Here is a 15,259-nt window from a genome sequence, read left to right as displayed (position 1 = left end):
CAAGATGCAGAGGGAAGATGGCAGAAAAAATTTGAGAACACTCCTACAGTCTCTATCATTTATGTTGTCCTGGTTTCGGCAGGGATAGAGTTAATTTCCTTCTAGTAGCTGGGACAGTGCCGTGTTTTGGGTTTAGGAGGAAAACAAAGTTGATAACACACTGATGTTTTAGTTGTTGCTAGGGAATGCTTACACCAGTCAAGGACTTGTCAGCTTCCCATGCTCTACTGACCGAGAAGGCTGGAGGTGCACAAGGAGCTGGGAGGGGGCACAGCCAGGACAGCTGACCCAAACTGGCCACAGGGACATTCCATACCATGTGACGTCATGCTCAGTACATCAACTGGGGGAAAGCTGGCCGGGGGGGCCGCTGCTCGGGGACTGGCTGGGCATCGGTCGGCGGGTGGTGAGCAATTGCACTGTGCATCACTTGCTTTTGCCATGAACCTTTGTGTAAGGCCTTTAATATGAGCGTCCATTTGCGCAAGTCAAGAACATATTGAAAACACTTGCCTGGAATCGATAAAAGGTGCCATCATCCTTTAGTGTTAGAACATGGTCTGAGATTGGAAAGAAATAGCCATGTGCTGCCATCAGTGTTCCCAAATGTAGAGCTTCCACTGTTTGAAGAAAAGAGAGATATACTTAAAAAATTAAATAATTTCTTTTCAGCAGTTTAGTTTTCTTGTTCAGATTCATCTTATCTCCTGCAGATAACCACTTGACTCTCAGTCAAGGTCCTGCCATCATGAAAGCACTGTCTTTTTCTATGTAATATAATGATGCAACCAAAAAAACCCCTTTACTCTCCTTAACAAATGGCTATTAGATGTCCCATTTGTAGCTGCAGTTCCACTACTCACATCAGCATTAGCAGGTACCCACCGCAATGTTCACTTACTTGTTTTGAAGCTGAAAACAGCTATCATTTTTACCCTGATGGTGCAGTGTGCTTTTCCTCTTCAGAACAGTTTCAGATTACGTGATGTTAAAATAGGTGATTACAATTGCATGATATCTTCCTCACTAGCTTTATCAGAAATACAGTAAAGGATAGTTTTCCTTAAAAGTTTCTCATTACTGGGAAAATAACAAAGGATCACAGAATCACAGAATGGTTGAGGGACCTCTGGAGGTCATCTGATCCAACCCCCATGCTCAAGCAGGGAGCCAGTTGCCCAGGACCACGGCTTTTGAATATCTCCAAGGAGGGACCACAATCTCTCTGGGCAACCTGTGCCAGTGCTTGGTCACCCTCACAGTAAAAAAGTGTTTCCCGATGTTCAGAGGGAACCTACTGTGTTTCAGTTTGTGCCCATTGACTCTGGTCCTGTCACTGGGCACCACTGGAAAGAGCCTGGCTCTGCCTTCTTTACACCCTCCCACCAGGTATTTATACACATAGATGAGCTTCCACCTGAGCCTTCTCCAGACTGAACAGCAGCTTTTCTCATAGGAAAGGTGCTCCAGGCCCTTAATCATCTTCATGGCCCTCTGTTGGACTCTCTCCAGTGTGTGCATGTCTCTCTGGTAGTGAGGAGTCCAGAACTGGTCACACAGAGGATGAATTCAATTCACTTTAATGAACAAAACCATAATATGTAACAGTCAGGATTATATGTGCTCCTGTATTTTCAGTGAATCACTGTCCAGTATCAGTCCCTGAAGTCTTTTACTCAGTATTGTCATTATTTGCCTAACAAGAACACAGTGTTGTAGGAAGAGAACAGCATTAGTTAGAGTCATGCTCTTGTTGCAGTATTTAAGTCCTACTGTCTCTTTACCATATTTCTTTACCAACCTTGTAACAACTCAGGTACATATCCCTAAAATAGCTGCACAGCAATTTCTGTTGTAAAATTAAAAATTTCCTAGCATAACCTGCTAATATCAGTCCACAACCACTGAGGCATCCTAATTTTAAAAGATGAACCCTGGAAAGGACCATAAGGGTTTCTGAGCTATATGACAAAGCCACCAGTTACAGGAGCTGGTGCTAGAGAGGACAACACTGCTGCAGGACAACATCAGGGATGTGAAAAGGAAAACGATCAATAAAAAGGCCATATTGGACACCTAAGGAGTAAGGGAAAGGTGGGAAAGGTAGGAAAGGGGAGGAAGAAAACGACAAAGAGAAGAAAGACAGAAACAGCGAGATCTGCCTAAAAAATGAGGGATCTTTTATCTAAAATATGAATTCAGCATGAATCCAGAAAGTATGCAGAATCAGTAAGGATGAATATTTGCACTATGGAAAACACGTTACACCACTACAACATACACAGATTCATATTCATCCTCTAAAAGGAGCTCATTTGTTCCTATTGTTTGTAATTTGGCTTTCAGCAATGGCAAGCATAAATGTTGCAGCACGGATCTGTCTTGTCCTGCCTCTTTAAAACATCACCGCGGCATCTGACCAGCAGTCACAGCATCATCATGCAGAAAGAAATGCAAGTCCTAATACCTGTGTTCTTGCGAACAAACACAGAAACAAGGATTCACTTATGCTTCACCCATTATTATTTTGGATATGAAAAGGAAACACAGGCTTATTTATTTACCCATACTTCATCAGCATCCCAGAAAACTCCCTCTTTCACCCTTTTGCTCACCTGGAGACATTCACTGGTATAGGAGATACAGGAGGTGGAATGGGACATTTTTAAGCTAACCCAAAGCCAGCAAGCATGTGAAAGGAGCAAGAAAGAGGATCCGGACAGTACTTAACTGAGAGCACATAACCCTACCAGGGTTTATTTGATACCCAATAACCCTTGTGATCTCTGTGTTTGGCAAACTGGTTCCTGCTCCTCCAGCAGAGCCATTATCTAAGAAAATCCAACACACCCTCTCCAGCAGTGAGCTCTCTGGCCTGCTATAAAATGCCACAATCCTGTTAACAAGCCTTCTGCCAGTCACAAGCCTACAAGAAATCTCTCTAACAGAAAGAAGGTAGTTGCTTCGCTCCTTGTGCTTGAGATGTCTGCAAATCCCCATCTGAACTTTATCCTAATTAATGTAAGTCCATATATTGTTGTTATTCATTTCTTTCAAGCCACTAAATTCTATTATCCCTTGGATCAGAAATTTTGAGTCAACACTGTCTGTAGTGCGTCATTTGCTGAGGTTCTTTTCATTTTGGTTCACTTTGTCTACCTTTTAATTTTATTAAGCTTTTCTTTGTTCTTCACACACGGCCAATTCCAAAAACTTTATTTTTGCAGGAATTATGTATCTTCGTGGAATGAGAGAAAAACAAAGGAAGAAATGTGCTGACATTTTTTAGAGACAGGATTTCTTAGATAAGGGTGACAGGGCTTGCTAGGGAGCTCTGACGCAGATGAGAACGCATTCTCTTCAGATTTAGCAGAAAGTAAATAGGCTCCAGATTTTTTTCATGTTCTTCCTGGATTCTGAATTGTAATATTTTTCAAGAGCACAAGGAGCTCACATTATTCCCCTTTACCCAGCAATCTTTAGACTACACCTGGACAACTATGTCCAGTTGGGAATAATATGTCTACTCCAATACAAGAAAGACATCAACAAACTTGAGTGAGTCCAGTGGAGGGTCACCAAGATGGTTGGGGCTGGAGAACGTGCCCTGTAAGGAGAGGCTGGGGGAGCTGGCCTTGCTTGGGCTGAAAGAGAGAAGGTTTTGGGGGTGTCTAGCAGCACCCTTCCAATGCGTAAAAGGAGACTACCAAATGAGGGAGCCAAGATCTTTATGGAGTTGCATGGCAATTAAAAGAAAAAAAAAAAGAGAGAGACAATGGTAGTAAACTAAACCAGGGATGGATCTGACTTCAACCAAGCAGCAGAAGAGGCTGCCCCGAGAGGCTATGCAGTCTGCATCCTTGGAGGGTTTCAAGACCTTGAACCGATAAAGTCCTGGACAATGTGTTTGACCTTACAGTTGACCCTACTTTGAGAAATGGGTTGGACTAGAGTCTTCCTGAGGTCCCTCTCAACCTGAATTATATTACAACTCTGTGACTCTAGGTGGATGAAGCAGAAGTGGAACAAGGAGCAGAAAAAAGGGATGGAGACAATTGGAGAAGAAATTATTTGAAAGCTCCTGCCAGAGCAGCCTATAATCCTGGGAAGGTTGGTTACAGTAGGAGTAAGAGCTTATATTTCTCTCATTGAGCAATGAGTCATATACACAAGTATATAGTCACTACTAGTCCTCTATGCAAAAAATGGCAAGAGCAACCTGGCCTTCTCCAGAAGCCAATTAAGGTTATTTAAGATCTGAATCATTCCCAATAGGAGCCTATATCTCTTCTTCAGTTATGTATGGAGGCTAAGGTGGTTCTATTCTCACCTCAGGCAATCTCATTCAGCTAGGATGAATCTATACTAACTCAATGTTAAGGTATCTTTCTGTCCCTTTAGCCATTAAGAGTTAATAGGGACATATAAACTTGTCACATGTCTTCTTTTTTCCTTCAGCTAATAGACAATTAATTTTCATTTTTTATTGTTATCAATCCAGCAACTTATTCCAGCATTGCATAAATATAAATGCACAAATATACCTTTTTAATATCAACCTAAGATCTACTGTAGCTCACACTTGGGAATGTGAGCAGTATCTGCTTTATTAAAAGAAAAAAAAAGAAAAGGAAAAAAACCCACGCATGGTGTAAGAATAAAGACATTCACTTGAAAGTCTAAAATCTTCTCCATTGGTATCATCTGACAATGGGGCAACTGCATAACCAAAGCATTATCAATAATCTTTGCACAGAGATTGAATAACCTATAAATCAAATACGGCTCAAACAGGTGAACAACATCCACAAAATTGTAACCCTGCCTCACACCAGACTGGTAGGGGACTAATGCTGCTGCTCTGCACTGCAGCAGTAGAACTTCTGCACAGAAAGAAAACTCGGCTCTTAGGAGGTTTCTAATCTCCAAGCAAGAAGTTGTCCAGTGTATTACAGACACAACAAAGGCAACACTGATATATATCTCAATTTGCTAAAATCACACTGAAAAATAAATACTGTAAGAAGCCAATGAAGTAGAACAGTAGGATTTAGGAAACAAAACCATGAGCTTGAAAAGGAAAATGCAGACAGCACTAGACTAGTCCTACATGCCTAAATGCCTAGAAGTTCAATTCAGACAGCTGCTGCATCCCCCAGCTATTCCTGCATGTGGAGTTAGGGGATTTTCACTTGAAGAAGCACGTTTCATCTGGAAGAATGGCAGATGGAGATTAGGAACATGAAAAACTTCTATGAAGTTCATCAGTTGAGAAGAAAAAAGAAGCCTGAATAAATGCTTTTAAATGTAAAAGTTCCCAGGTAGAAAGAGTAATGTTTACACGTATTCAGAATACAAATTCAAAAAATTGGAGGAACATAGACTAAAAACTAGAAAATAGTGTTTTTTTAAATGGCAAGCGTACACAGACGCACACAGAAATGTGGTATCTACACAACTACTATTTCCCAATCTTCAGCCACAGTGTGTAAGAACAAGCAACGTGAACTACATTCTCCATTACACCCAGATAGCCTCACTGAGAAGGCATAATTCAAATTGCAGTCAACTACTATACAATGAATAAAAACTGCAGCCAGAGACATCACACAAAAAATCTGAGGGAGACAAAGCTCATGGAAGTGTAACTGGCAGAACAGAGTAGCCTTCAGCTTCCTCTGTTCTTGACTGCTTATTTTGGAGACATCAATTATCTGAACCGAGGTTCCAGGTATACTTCCTAGCAGTGATACTGCTGAAAAGTGGAACAGCATATTCAAGAAACAAATTTACCCAAACCACTGTTTTAATTTTTCATAGCTAAAAGAGGACAGTGTTCCAAGTTGTAACAGCTAATGGAAAAGAAACGCCTCAGGTGAAAGACAGAAATACGTCTTTATGAGCCTGTTGCATTTCAACAGGATATGAAATATTTTATATAAATTCAAAATGTTGCTGTGGGTGTAATTTTGATTCCTAATGTGTATGCTATCGCTGGGCTAAAAGCTAAAAAAAGCTTAAAATTCCATGGTTCACTCTGCTGTTGAACTTTATTTAGCTGAGTGGGTAAAGTGAACAACACATGTACATAAATTGATTAGCAATCATTTTTGTGAGAAGTAATAGTGCCCAGCCATCTGCTGTGCCATTACAAGGAGAGTGATCTTGATGGATTAAATGCTAGTCACTTTTAATATACTTTGTTATACAAGAGAGTCAGACATTTTCAATGCTTTGGGACAATGCAAACCTGACGAAATCTAAAGAATGATACCCTGGTTGTTGAGTTTTCATTCTATTTTCTTCTTAAACATAGTGCAGTTTTCTCGTTGCTCTAATAACTATTGTATGGACTGATGATAGTTCGTTCACCTTAAATTGCAGGGTATGGTCATATCAGTGGAACAATTTGTTTCCACAGAAGGGGATTAAAAAGGATGGATGTTCCTCGTTTTTCTTTGGAATAAACATGTTTCTGTGCTTTGAAAGCCCTTAAAGGATACGTTTTCAGTGATTAGTGTGGATTCCACTTTTCCTTATGCATCTCAGGTCTTCATGTGATGTGGTCTCTATATTTATGTTTACTCTGAAGTCCATAAAATACTTTATAGTATCATACCATTATAGTTACAGTCTCACAACATCTAAAGTGGCTTGCAGTAATCTCTGAGGGACTGAGTAAAGGAAAACAGGGTGTTTCCCAATTCTGCTCTACTTTAAAACAGCGTTTTTTCAGAGTCTGTTTTATGTTCTTTCGTGCAGCTCAGTCCTGGAGAAAGATTTCCTACAAGGAACGTGGCTTGGGGCATTTTGTGTCTTTAAGATTGTTATATGATGTAAGTGACAGCGAAAACCCAAACGTGCAAGTTTTTCATATACTTTTTGATACAAAAATGTCAAACAAATGAAAACCTCCCTTTCCATCAAACAACGAAGTGTTTGTTATTCTGGGTTATTTGTCTAATCTAAAATCCATCAGTACTGAAGTGCATTGCTAAGCCACACGGCTGCCTGGAAAAAGAATTAATGAGTCAGAACTTCACGAGCACACATTCATTTTAAGTGTCGAATGCCAAGACATTATCACTTACTCTCACCTCACTCCTGCTGTCATTTCATTGCCAGTGTGAACACAAGCTGCAAAGGATTAACTTTAACTTAAAGTAATAAAATACAACTTGCTTCTCACGCTCACACAAAGCGTAGGAGAGACTCACTCTCTGGGCCTGACTGTGGCATTTAAAGAGGGGAAAATAAAACATCTAGAAAAGTTCTTGAACACCCACATCACTATAAGCCTCTCTCTTTTGTCCCATCTGAAGGATCGATATTGCAAAGGGAGCAGCACTCAGTAAGAGTCATTTCAGGGAGGGCAAAAGAGTCGGTGAAGGAAGAGGTATTATTTACCCAAACACAGTTAAAAGGAGATTCATGCTCGATTCCAAGATAACCATCACAAACCAAGTTATCTGCCACCATAGCAGCTTACCTAAATAGGTAGGATTTTGCTTTTGCTGTGTGCTAGACAGTGGCTGCTGATGCCATCAGCAGGCCAGAGGCATCAGTAGGAACATTGCTCAGCAGGTAAGGGGGAAAACGTATCAGAGATGTGCCATGAATACTCATCTGCCCAAGGAATGGTAATGTCCACCCTTACAGTCTGAGTTGGTCTATAACACAGGGTGTCACTTACACACATACCTCAAGTCCAGAGACAATGATGCATACCTGAAACATCGACTACTTTGTTCACAAAAACATCCAGCAAACCGGGGACACACCACCAGTCTTGCCTTACATGCTCACAGGATGTGGGTGAATTGGGACTGACCTAAATGTCTGACATAACCCTGGAAAGATTTTATCCAGACAAGATCAAAAGAAGTCATGCCACCATGAAAGACTGAATGAAAGGGGAAGCTGACCTAGAGTTTCTTGAAAGAAAGAAAAAAAAAAAACCAAAGCAAAAGACCTTTCTTCACTCACAGGAGAAGAAAAAAAAAGAAAGAAAAAAAAAAAGGGAAGAAAGAAAGGAGTTATCAAATGGGAGAAAAAAAGAAGTTAGTCCTTGAAAGAGAAGTTGCATCTCACTGCTAGCAATACACAAACCCTCCTCTTAAAAACTGTTTAAGTATTGTCTGTTAAATTTTTTATGTGATTGTTTCCTATTGGATTTCATCGGATTCACACACTAACTGTTGCTACTTCCTACTAAAGCTTGGCTTTTATTCTCTTAATAAAATTGTATCTTGAAAGGCAGACCCCTGAGACCTCAAAATGTAATGACTTGAGGTGAGCACCATAGCTTTCCTGTTGACACAAAAAAAAAAAAGGGGGGGGGGGGGGGGGGGGGGGAGTTTGAACTTGAGGTTTCATGAGGCAGATAAGTGGGGAGTGAGGTGCTGGCATTGAGCAGTGTTATAACTTCACCTCTCAAATATTTGTTTGGTGTGTTTGTTTGCCGTACTGGAATCATGCAGCTACAGAGGGTGGAAGAAATCCATCCAAGCTGCAAGCAGTGGGTAGACTTAACTACCAGGGAAAACAGAACACGGCACAATTTGGTCACTAGATAACCAGTTCATTCAGCACACGGTGATGAAAAGTGGCCTGAATGTGTTTAAAATTGCCTTTAGTTTCCCTGTCATCTCTCTCCTCAATTTTTTAAAGTACCTACCAATATCACACCAGCAATCAGGCCTTCCAATGGTGGAATTTAGCTCTGTACCCACCAACCCAAGTCAGCATTTATAAAACAGCTCTTCCAATTTCACTATTACTACTCTTGAATTTTTCTATTTTCAATTTTGCAAACATCACAGACTATTTGTTATTTTATTACTGATATATCTTGTCTCTTTAAATTGAAATGACAGAAGGATGAAATCCAGACTCCTTTGAAGTATGGGTTTCCTGTTTTTCCCGCTGGCACTTCCCTGAAACTGCAACTTCTTAGTTTGAGCTTTGATTCCCATGCTTCTTCAGGGCAAAATACAGAAAATCAAAACCTGTGTGTCGTTTTTCCTAATGACAGTCTGAACTTGTCTTCATAAGATATTTCCTAACACTTCACTCATTCCCCCCTCCAGTATGAAACTCTGTGCTAATATATGTGTCATATGTGCACCCTTCTGAGCAAACCTGCTAAAGACAAAATAAAAAAGTATTTACAAAAAACCCCATTACTGCAAATACTGTACTTTTGAAAATCCTCTCAGATGAAATCTTGTTCCACAATTTCAAGCATCCGTAGAAGATCCAAAATATTGGACATAGACTACTTCTACTCAGTAGTAGAATTATTATGCTATTATTTCAGGTTTTCTTATATATTGCTTGCCAGTTGTCACTAGTACACCAGATCTTCCTACTTTCTTCTCCTCCAGTGGCTGGGTCTGCAGATGTGTGATCAAATTTTTTGCCTGCAAACATTCAGAGGGGAACTATGTGATACATTCTCCACGGCCCATGACACCCAAGAATTTGTGCAAGCGAGTGTCAGCCAGGAAATGTATTTTACATCATGGTTCCCTCAGACATGGTGCCCTGTACGACGGTACCCTTCCCTGGCCGCAGTACAGCGTCACTGCTTCTCCCCTTCTTTGTCACACTTAAGGCAAGGCACAGCTAGCCACCTGCCAACTCCCCTCTCAGTCAGCTGTGTTCGGACATCGCAGGCACAGGAGCAGTTACAACAGCACGCTCCAAGCATATGATCAATAGGCACTGCCATAGCCAGGTATATGTCTGGGGTGGGGTTTCAAAGGTGGAGACCCGTGTTTAAGGCTTGGCAGATCCAGGGCATGTGAATAACTGGTGTGGTTGATGCATCACTTGGATTTGTGGCCAGCAAATAGCAAGAGTGGGCACAGGCTTTTCCAGTGCACAAAATATTTGTTCCTGAAGGAACTACAGAAGATAGTATTGTTGAATCAGAGGGATGTCAACTAATGTGGAGTTTCTGAAGTTAGGTGAGGGTAAGCAATAGGTAGCACTAAACTCTTGCTATGATTACTGCTCGTTAAGATGAATCATGACACTTTTTTAGTCTCTAAGTCTTTTTTGATATCAATTGCTACTACATCAACCATTAATTTTGTATCATTGTTATGCATTGCTGTCATAATCACAGAACACCCACTTATGACCAGGCAGTTCAGATAATACAAAGAACATGCAGCAGCAGCTAGAAAAATAACTGCCTCTTTTACTGCACTCAATAGAGTAAAGAAGAATAAAATCCTCTTTATAACAATTTTCATACCTCTAGCAAACTGAGAGCATAAAATGCTGAAAATAATGTATTTCTTTCAATAGGAAGAATGCTGTGCTTTTGAAGTCCAGCAGGAGTTAAAAGCTTTATAAGTAAATTGGTATCATTGAGACACATATCAGAGAAAAATACCATCAAAGCTCAGGCAAGGTAAGAACAAAGACAGTGGAGGTAGCTTTCCAGAGAATAACATAGGAATGCTATTCCTCATGTGATCAGATACAGTTATCTGGGATGCATATATACAAAAAAACCAAGGCAGTTATTACAAACAGGATGACTTTTACAGAGTTCTCTTCCTCCATTGTTTATAATTCATTTCTTTGACTGGCAAGTAAAATATATTTCACTGTCCACATCAAAATGAAGGATGAGAGAGTAAACTTTCCAGATGTTGCAAAACTCCATTTTATGCCATCACATGTTCCTATTGTCATACCCCCCGCCCCGCCCAGTGCTCCCTTCTCCCCGTTGCACAGGATTTACACAGATAATTGTAGAGAACTGTCAGTTCAGCCAGATAAACTCTGCTATTAGAAATAGAGAAATACTGACAGACACTAACTAGCAAAAATAGCTCAGTGAAAACCCTTTCATAAGGGCCTTTTTTTCCCACAAAAAGAGAAGAGGTCTCAGTGAATGACCTATTTCTTCTCTAGTGGCAGAATCTAAATGTAGAAGGAAGAGATAGCACTGATGACAACAGCAGCAAAAACTATCAAAGGCTTTAAAATAAATTGATAAAATGAACAAAAGCATGTAGCTGGGTCAACGTAAAGGTCACTGTGTTTTAAGGAAGTCAAATATTAAATTGCTGAACCGTTAGCTGTAGTGTGCAATTTATCATTTAAATCACCCTCAATACTAAAGGAAAAAAAGCTGGAAAGTGTGTCCTCAGTTTTAGAAAGACATCCAGGGGAAATCTGGGGAAAAGAGATTAACACAACAAATGCCCATGATGAATACAACAGACAACATGATAGGAACTATAATAAAGGGTAGAATGAATGAAAATAAAGATAAATGCGACAGAAAAGAAAAGACTCAGCACTACTTTGTTGGTGGATGCAATGTCTCACAACTCTGTGAGTGTTCCTATGTGGAATTACTGAACATATAAGGTCATGAAAATCTGGTTAACATATTATTTTGGATTTCCACGGGATCTTGGCATGATTCCCCCAAATGTTTTATAAACTAATTAAGCGGATCTGGGATAGAAAGTAATGGAAAAAGCAATAGGTAGAAAGACGGGAATAAAGGTCAGGCACAGTAGAGCAGTTATCACACTGAAGGGGGTAACCACTGTAGCTGTGTTTAGTAGATCCTGAACTGTTCAGTATCATCCTAAATTATCTACAGAAGGGTGCGACTGATGATATAGCAAAATTTGCTAAAAGTATATCATTACTGAGGTAAGTAAAAAGTGAGTTGTGAGGAGATGTAGAAGGACTTCAGGGTACTGATTCACTAGACAATACAACAGCAGGTGGAATTGAATTTGGATAAATGCTAAACATTTGAAATACAAACCCTCCCTCCCCAAGTTCACATGCCCAGGAAGTGGCTGCAAGTTAGCTGCTGCTGCTCGAGAAAAACTAGAGTCACTATATAGGATTCTGTGAAAATGTCTTCTCAAATCTCAAACAGAACATAATGAATTATTAGGAAAGAAATAGAAAACACACCAGAAGACATTGGTAGTATACAGCATAGCACACCCACATCATAAATTCCGAGCAGAGTTCTGGTCATTTCATCTCAAACTAGATATATATTAAAAAAACACAGGAAGAAGGAGGATAAGGATTGTAAGAGGTCTATGAAGGCTTCCATACAACAAGAGATATCACAAATCAGAAAGCGGACCATGGAGGACAGCCATTATAGCAGTCTATAAAATCATGACTAGACAAGAGAAGGTGAATGAATAAGGAATAATAATTTGCTACTTTTCAGAACCCAAGAACTTGGAGTCAACCCATGTGATTATCAGACCCTTCAAAACAAAAATATACATCTATAATAGTTGATCAACCTGTGTAACATATTGTCATGGGGTGTTGTAAAAGCAATGGAAGAAAGGTCATTCAGGAAGTATTAAACAAGAAACTGGAAACACCTGCAGGTCAGGGGATTCCCTAAGGTTCAGATTGTCAGGAGCTGGACAGGCAAAGCAAGGGACCACTACAGCACCTTTCTCCTACGGTGCAAGTTTCTTCCTAAGCATTTGTGACTGACCACTGCCAGAAGCAACTTATGGTCCAGATGGTCTGACTGCAGCTTTGTCTGTCTTACGTTCTTACTGACGTTGTACAAAATGCACTTAATTTCTAGTATTTTGGAGCATGCATTAGATATAAACTAATTTTCATTGCTACCTACATTTTTTCTTGCTGTACAGAAGATTTTTCGCTTGCTAATTAAAAAAAAAAAAAACAAACAACTAACCACTATTATGCTTAACTGCCCTCGGTGTGCAGAGTCTCTTTTAATATTAAATTTGAAATCGCAATATATTTATTGGTTAATTGCTCTTCCTGGACATAGTTTTGGCATGTCAGAATATCTTCTAAATGTACCGTGCAGAAACTTAAATACACCTTTTCACTTCTAATTTATTCTCAGTCAGTCATCATTACTATGGTAAAAGTTATTGTGGATAGATGAATTACTTCTGATCTATTTCTTGTAGACATAAGTTTTCATCTGCTTCAGATAGTTCAGAGCATATATTTGCAAAAGTTCATTAACATGAACTTTAAACCCCTGGGAATTTACAGTTGAAACTCTCTAGAGAGTTGTCTGTACATTTAATTTTATTATGCAGTTATAGTGGCAGTCACTATTACTAAAATTCATGTCAGGTTTAGCTGTGAAACTGTAAATCCCCATCCCTAACTTCCTCAAACCAGCCTACTTGAAAATATCCTCAAGATAGGTGACAAATATATGAAGCTACCTTAAGAAATAACAATTTTCACTTATGTTATAAAGAAAAAAATCAACCATTTATTATTTCTCTGAAAGACCTTAATCAAAACATTTAAACTTTATTTATCCCACAGTTACTATGATATAGTAGTTGCTTATTACCTTTTTGCTTTATTTCACGCTAATGATTATATTTGAAGATGTAAATAATTCCACAATTTCAAGATGCAAATATTCCACATTTATAGTTCTTCGTAACCTTTCTAATACGCTAAAAGCTATTAAAAGGTTAAGTTTTCCAGTTTATCTAAAGTATTACCTTAAAGTAGACAGTAATTAAGAAGCCAACTTTCAAGAGCAAGTGTAAATTACTTGTTATAATTTCTGCATGCCTAACTGAGGTGAATAGAGTCTTTTTATGATTTGGATTTTTTTTAATGAATTTGAGGTTCAACTTTAGTGAGAACAGTAATTTTTTAGCACGTATAAAAATTAGATTCTATTGTCACTAGGTATTTTATAGTTTGTGGATCCAAGTGTTCTGAAGCCAAATGAGGTCTTGCAGCATGGCTTGTGTCACCTACCCTGCCACACAAACAGTGAAAACCCCGAAAATTTGTGAAATTTGAGTAGGTGACTGAATGCAACCAGTGAAATTAGAAGAAAGGAGAAACATTAGAGGGAGAACATCTGAATGGAGAAGAACATATGATTTAGAGCCAACCAGCAGCTGTAAGCAAATGAGGACCAGAGGATATTCTATGCAGTAAAACTGGGGAATGAACCATGGAGATAAAAAAGGGAGAGGGGAGGGGAGGGAAGGGGAGGAAAAAAGGAAGAAAAAGAGGGAAGGGAATATTGGAAAATGAGAGAGTGCCTAGGAAATATTAATCTGTCCAAGATAAAATGGCAGGCAATGTCCTTTGCGTAGTAAACTAGAGCACCCAGCAGTTCAGTTACTCTTGAATAGTCACTATGCTCCTGTGTGGACAGCAGTATTTCTCTACACGTGCTATGGGAAAACTGAAAACCCTCTTAAGGACAATTAGTAACAAAATCAAGAGAAGGCCTTACATTAACCTTCCAGTCATCAAATACTACATACAACATGTAAATATCAAAACATTTTTGTTTACTTGACTATAAATAGCTGCAGCAGCTGTTGGCAAGATGAAATAGGATTTCAACTACTTTCATTCAATTAACTTGTCCAGATTTAAAATCTCACTTCCACCTACTTGCACTTTCCATTACTATATAACACAGTTCTCTGGGAAACAAGGAAGCAGAAAGCTAATGAAGTCTCTAGACAATTATTTAGCTGCTTTTAATTAATTATGCCAGTATGAATTGGGAATTAGTAAATGTTCTTCCTCTCAAACCTCCCAAACTTGGTACGATCCCAAAGGTTCAGAAGGAGGCTGTCAAACAGTAAGAAAAGCACAAAAATTCCTAGTAACTTCAGTAAAAATGAGATCAAATATTTTATTAGGAAGGTCATTATAATTTCATTTATGCAATTAATTAATGAGCTTTATTTCTAAAAGTTATCAGTGTTCTCCCTAAAAGAGCATACCTTTTCTACAATTGTTCAGTTGTACTTTTGTCCTTAGCTAAGTCAATAAATATATGTTTTATTGTTATTAACAAAGACAGTAACATAATAGTCTCTGACCATGCTGAATAATCAAAAAGTGGCAGCTGCTAGCATGGAGAGTTACAACGCAAGCAGACAAGATGGGGAACAGATAATATTTTTGAATCAGCAGGATTTGGTATCCGAAGCCAGTTATTTTCAAAATCTGATGCATCAGTAGGAAGTTAATATGGGCCTTACATACATTTGCCTTACGCTGAGATATTGGTTCCACATTGTCCTGGTTTCAGCAGGGATAGAGTTAATTTCCTTCTAGTAGCTGGTACAGTGCTGTGTTTTGGATTTAGGAGGAAAACAAAATTGATAACACACTGATGTTTTAGTTGTTGCTAGGGAATGCTTACACCAGTCAAGGACTTTTCAGCTTCCCATGCTCTACCGACTGAGAGGGCTGG

At 39.2% G+C, this 15,259-nt stretch overlaps 1 protein-coding gene across 4 annotated transcripts in view; it reads right to left on the bottom strand.

Moving 5' to 3' along the window:
• The window catches only part of RGS7 (regulator of G-protein signaling 7), a 274,534-nt gene that overhangs the window by 92,533 nt on the left and 166,742 nt on the right, over positions 1-15,259 (bottom strand). For 3 of the 4 annotated variants that reach the window (XM_009276206.1, XM_009276213.2, XM_009276221.2), the window contains one exon: positions 514-620. The exons of the other annotated variant lie outside the window; for it this stretch is intronic. In XM_009276206.1, coding sequence (XP_009274481.1) covers positions 514-620 — 107 coding nt within the window. The remainder of the gene's footprint in view (positions 1-513; positions 621-15,259) is intronic. 4 annotated transcript variants of the gene reach the window in all.

The sequence above is a fragment of the Aptenodytes forsteri genome, unplaced genomic scaffold (assembly GCF_000699145.1).
Source record: "Aptenodytes forsteri isolate BGI_AS27 unplaced genomic scaffold, ASM69914v1 Scaffold10, whole genome shotgun sequence".
NCBI lineage: Eukaryota > Metazoa > Chordata > Aves > Sphenisciformes > Spheniscidae > Aptenodytes > Aptenodytes forsteri.
Note: the sequence above shows the minus strand (reverse complement) of the source record. Positions and strands in the feature narration are given on the sequence as shown.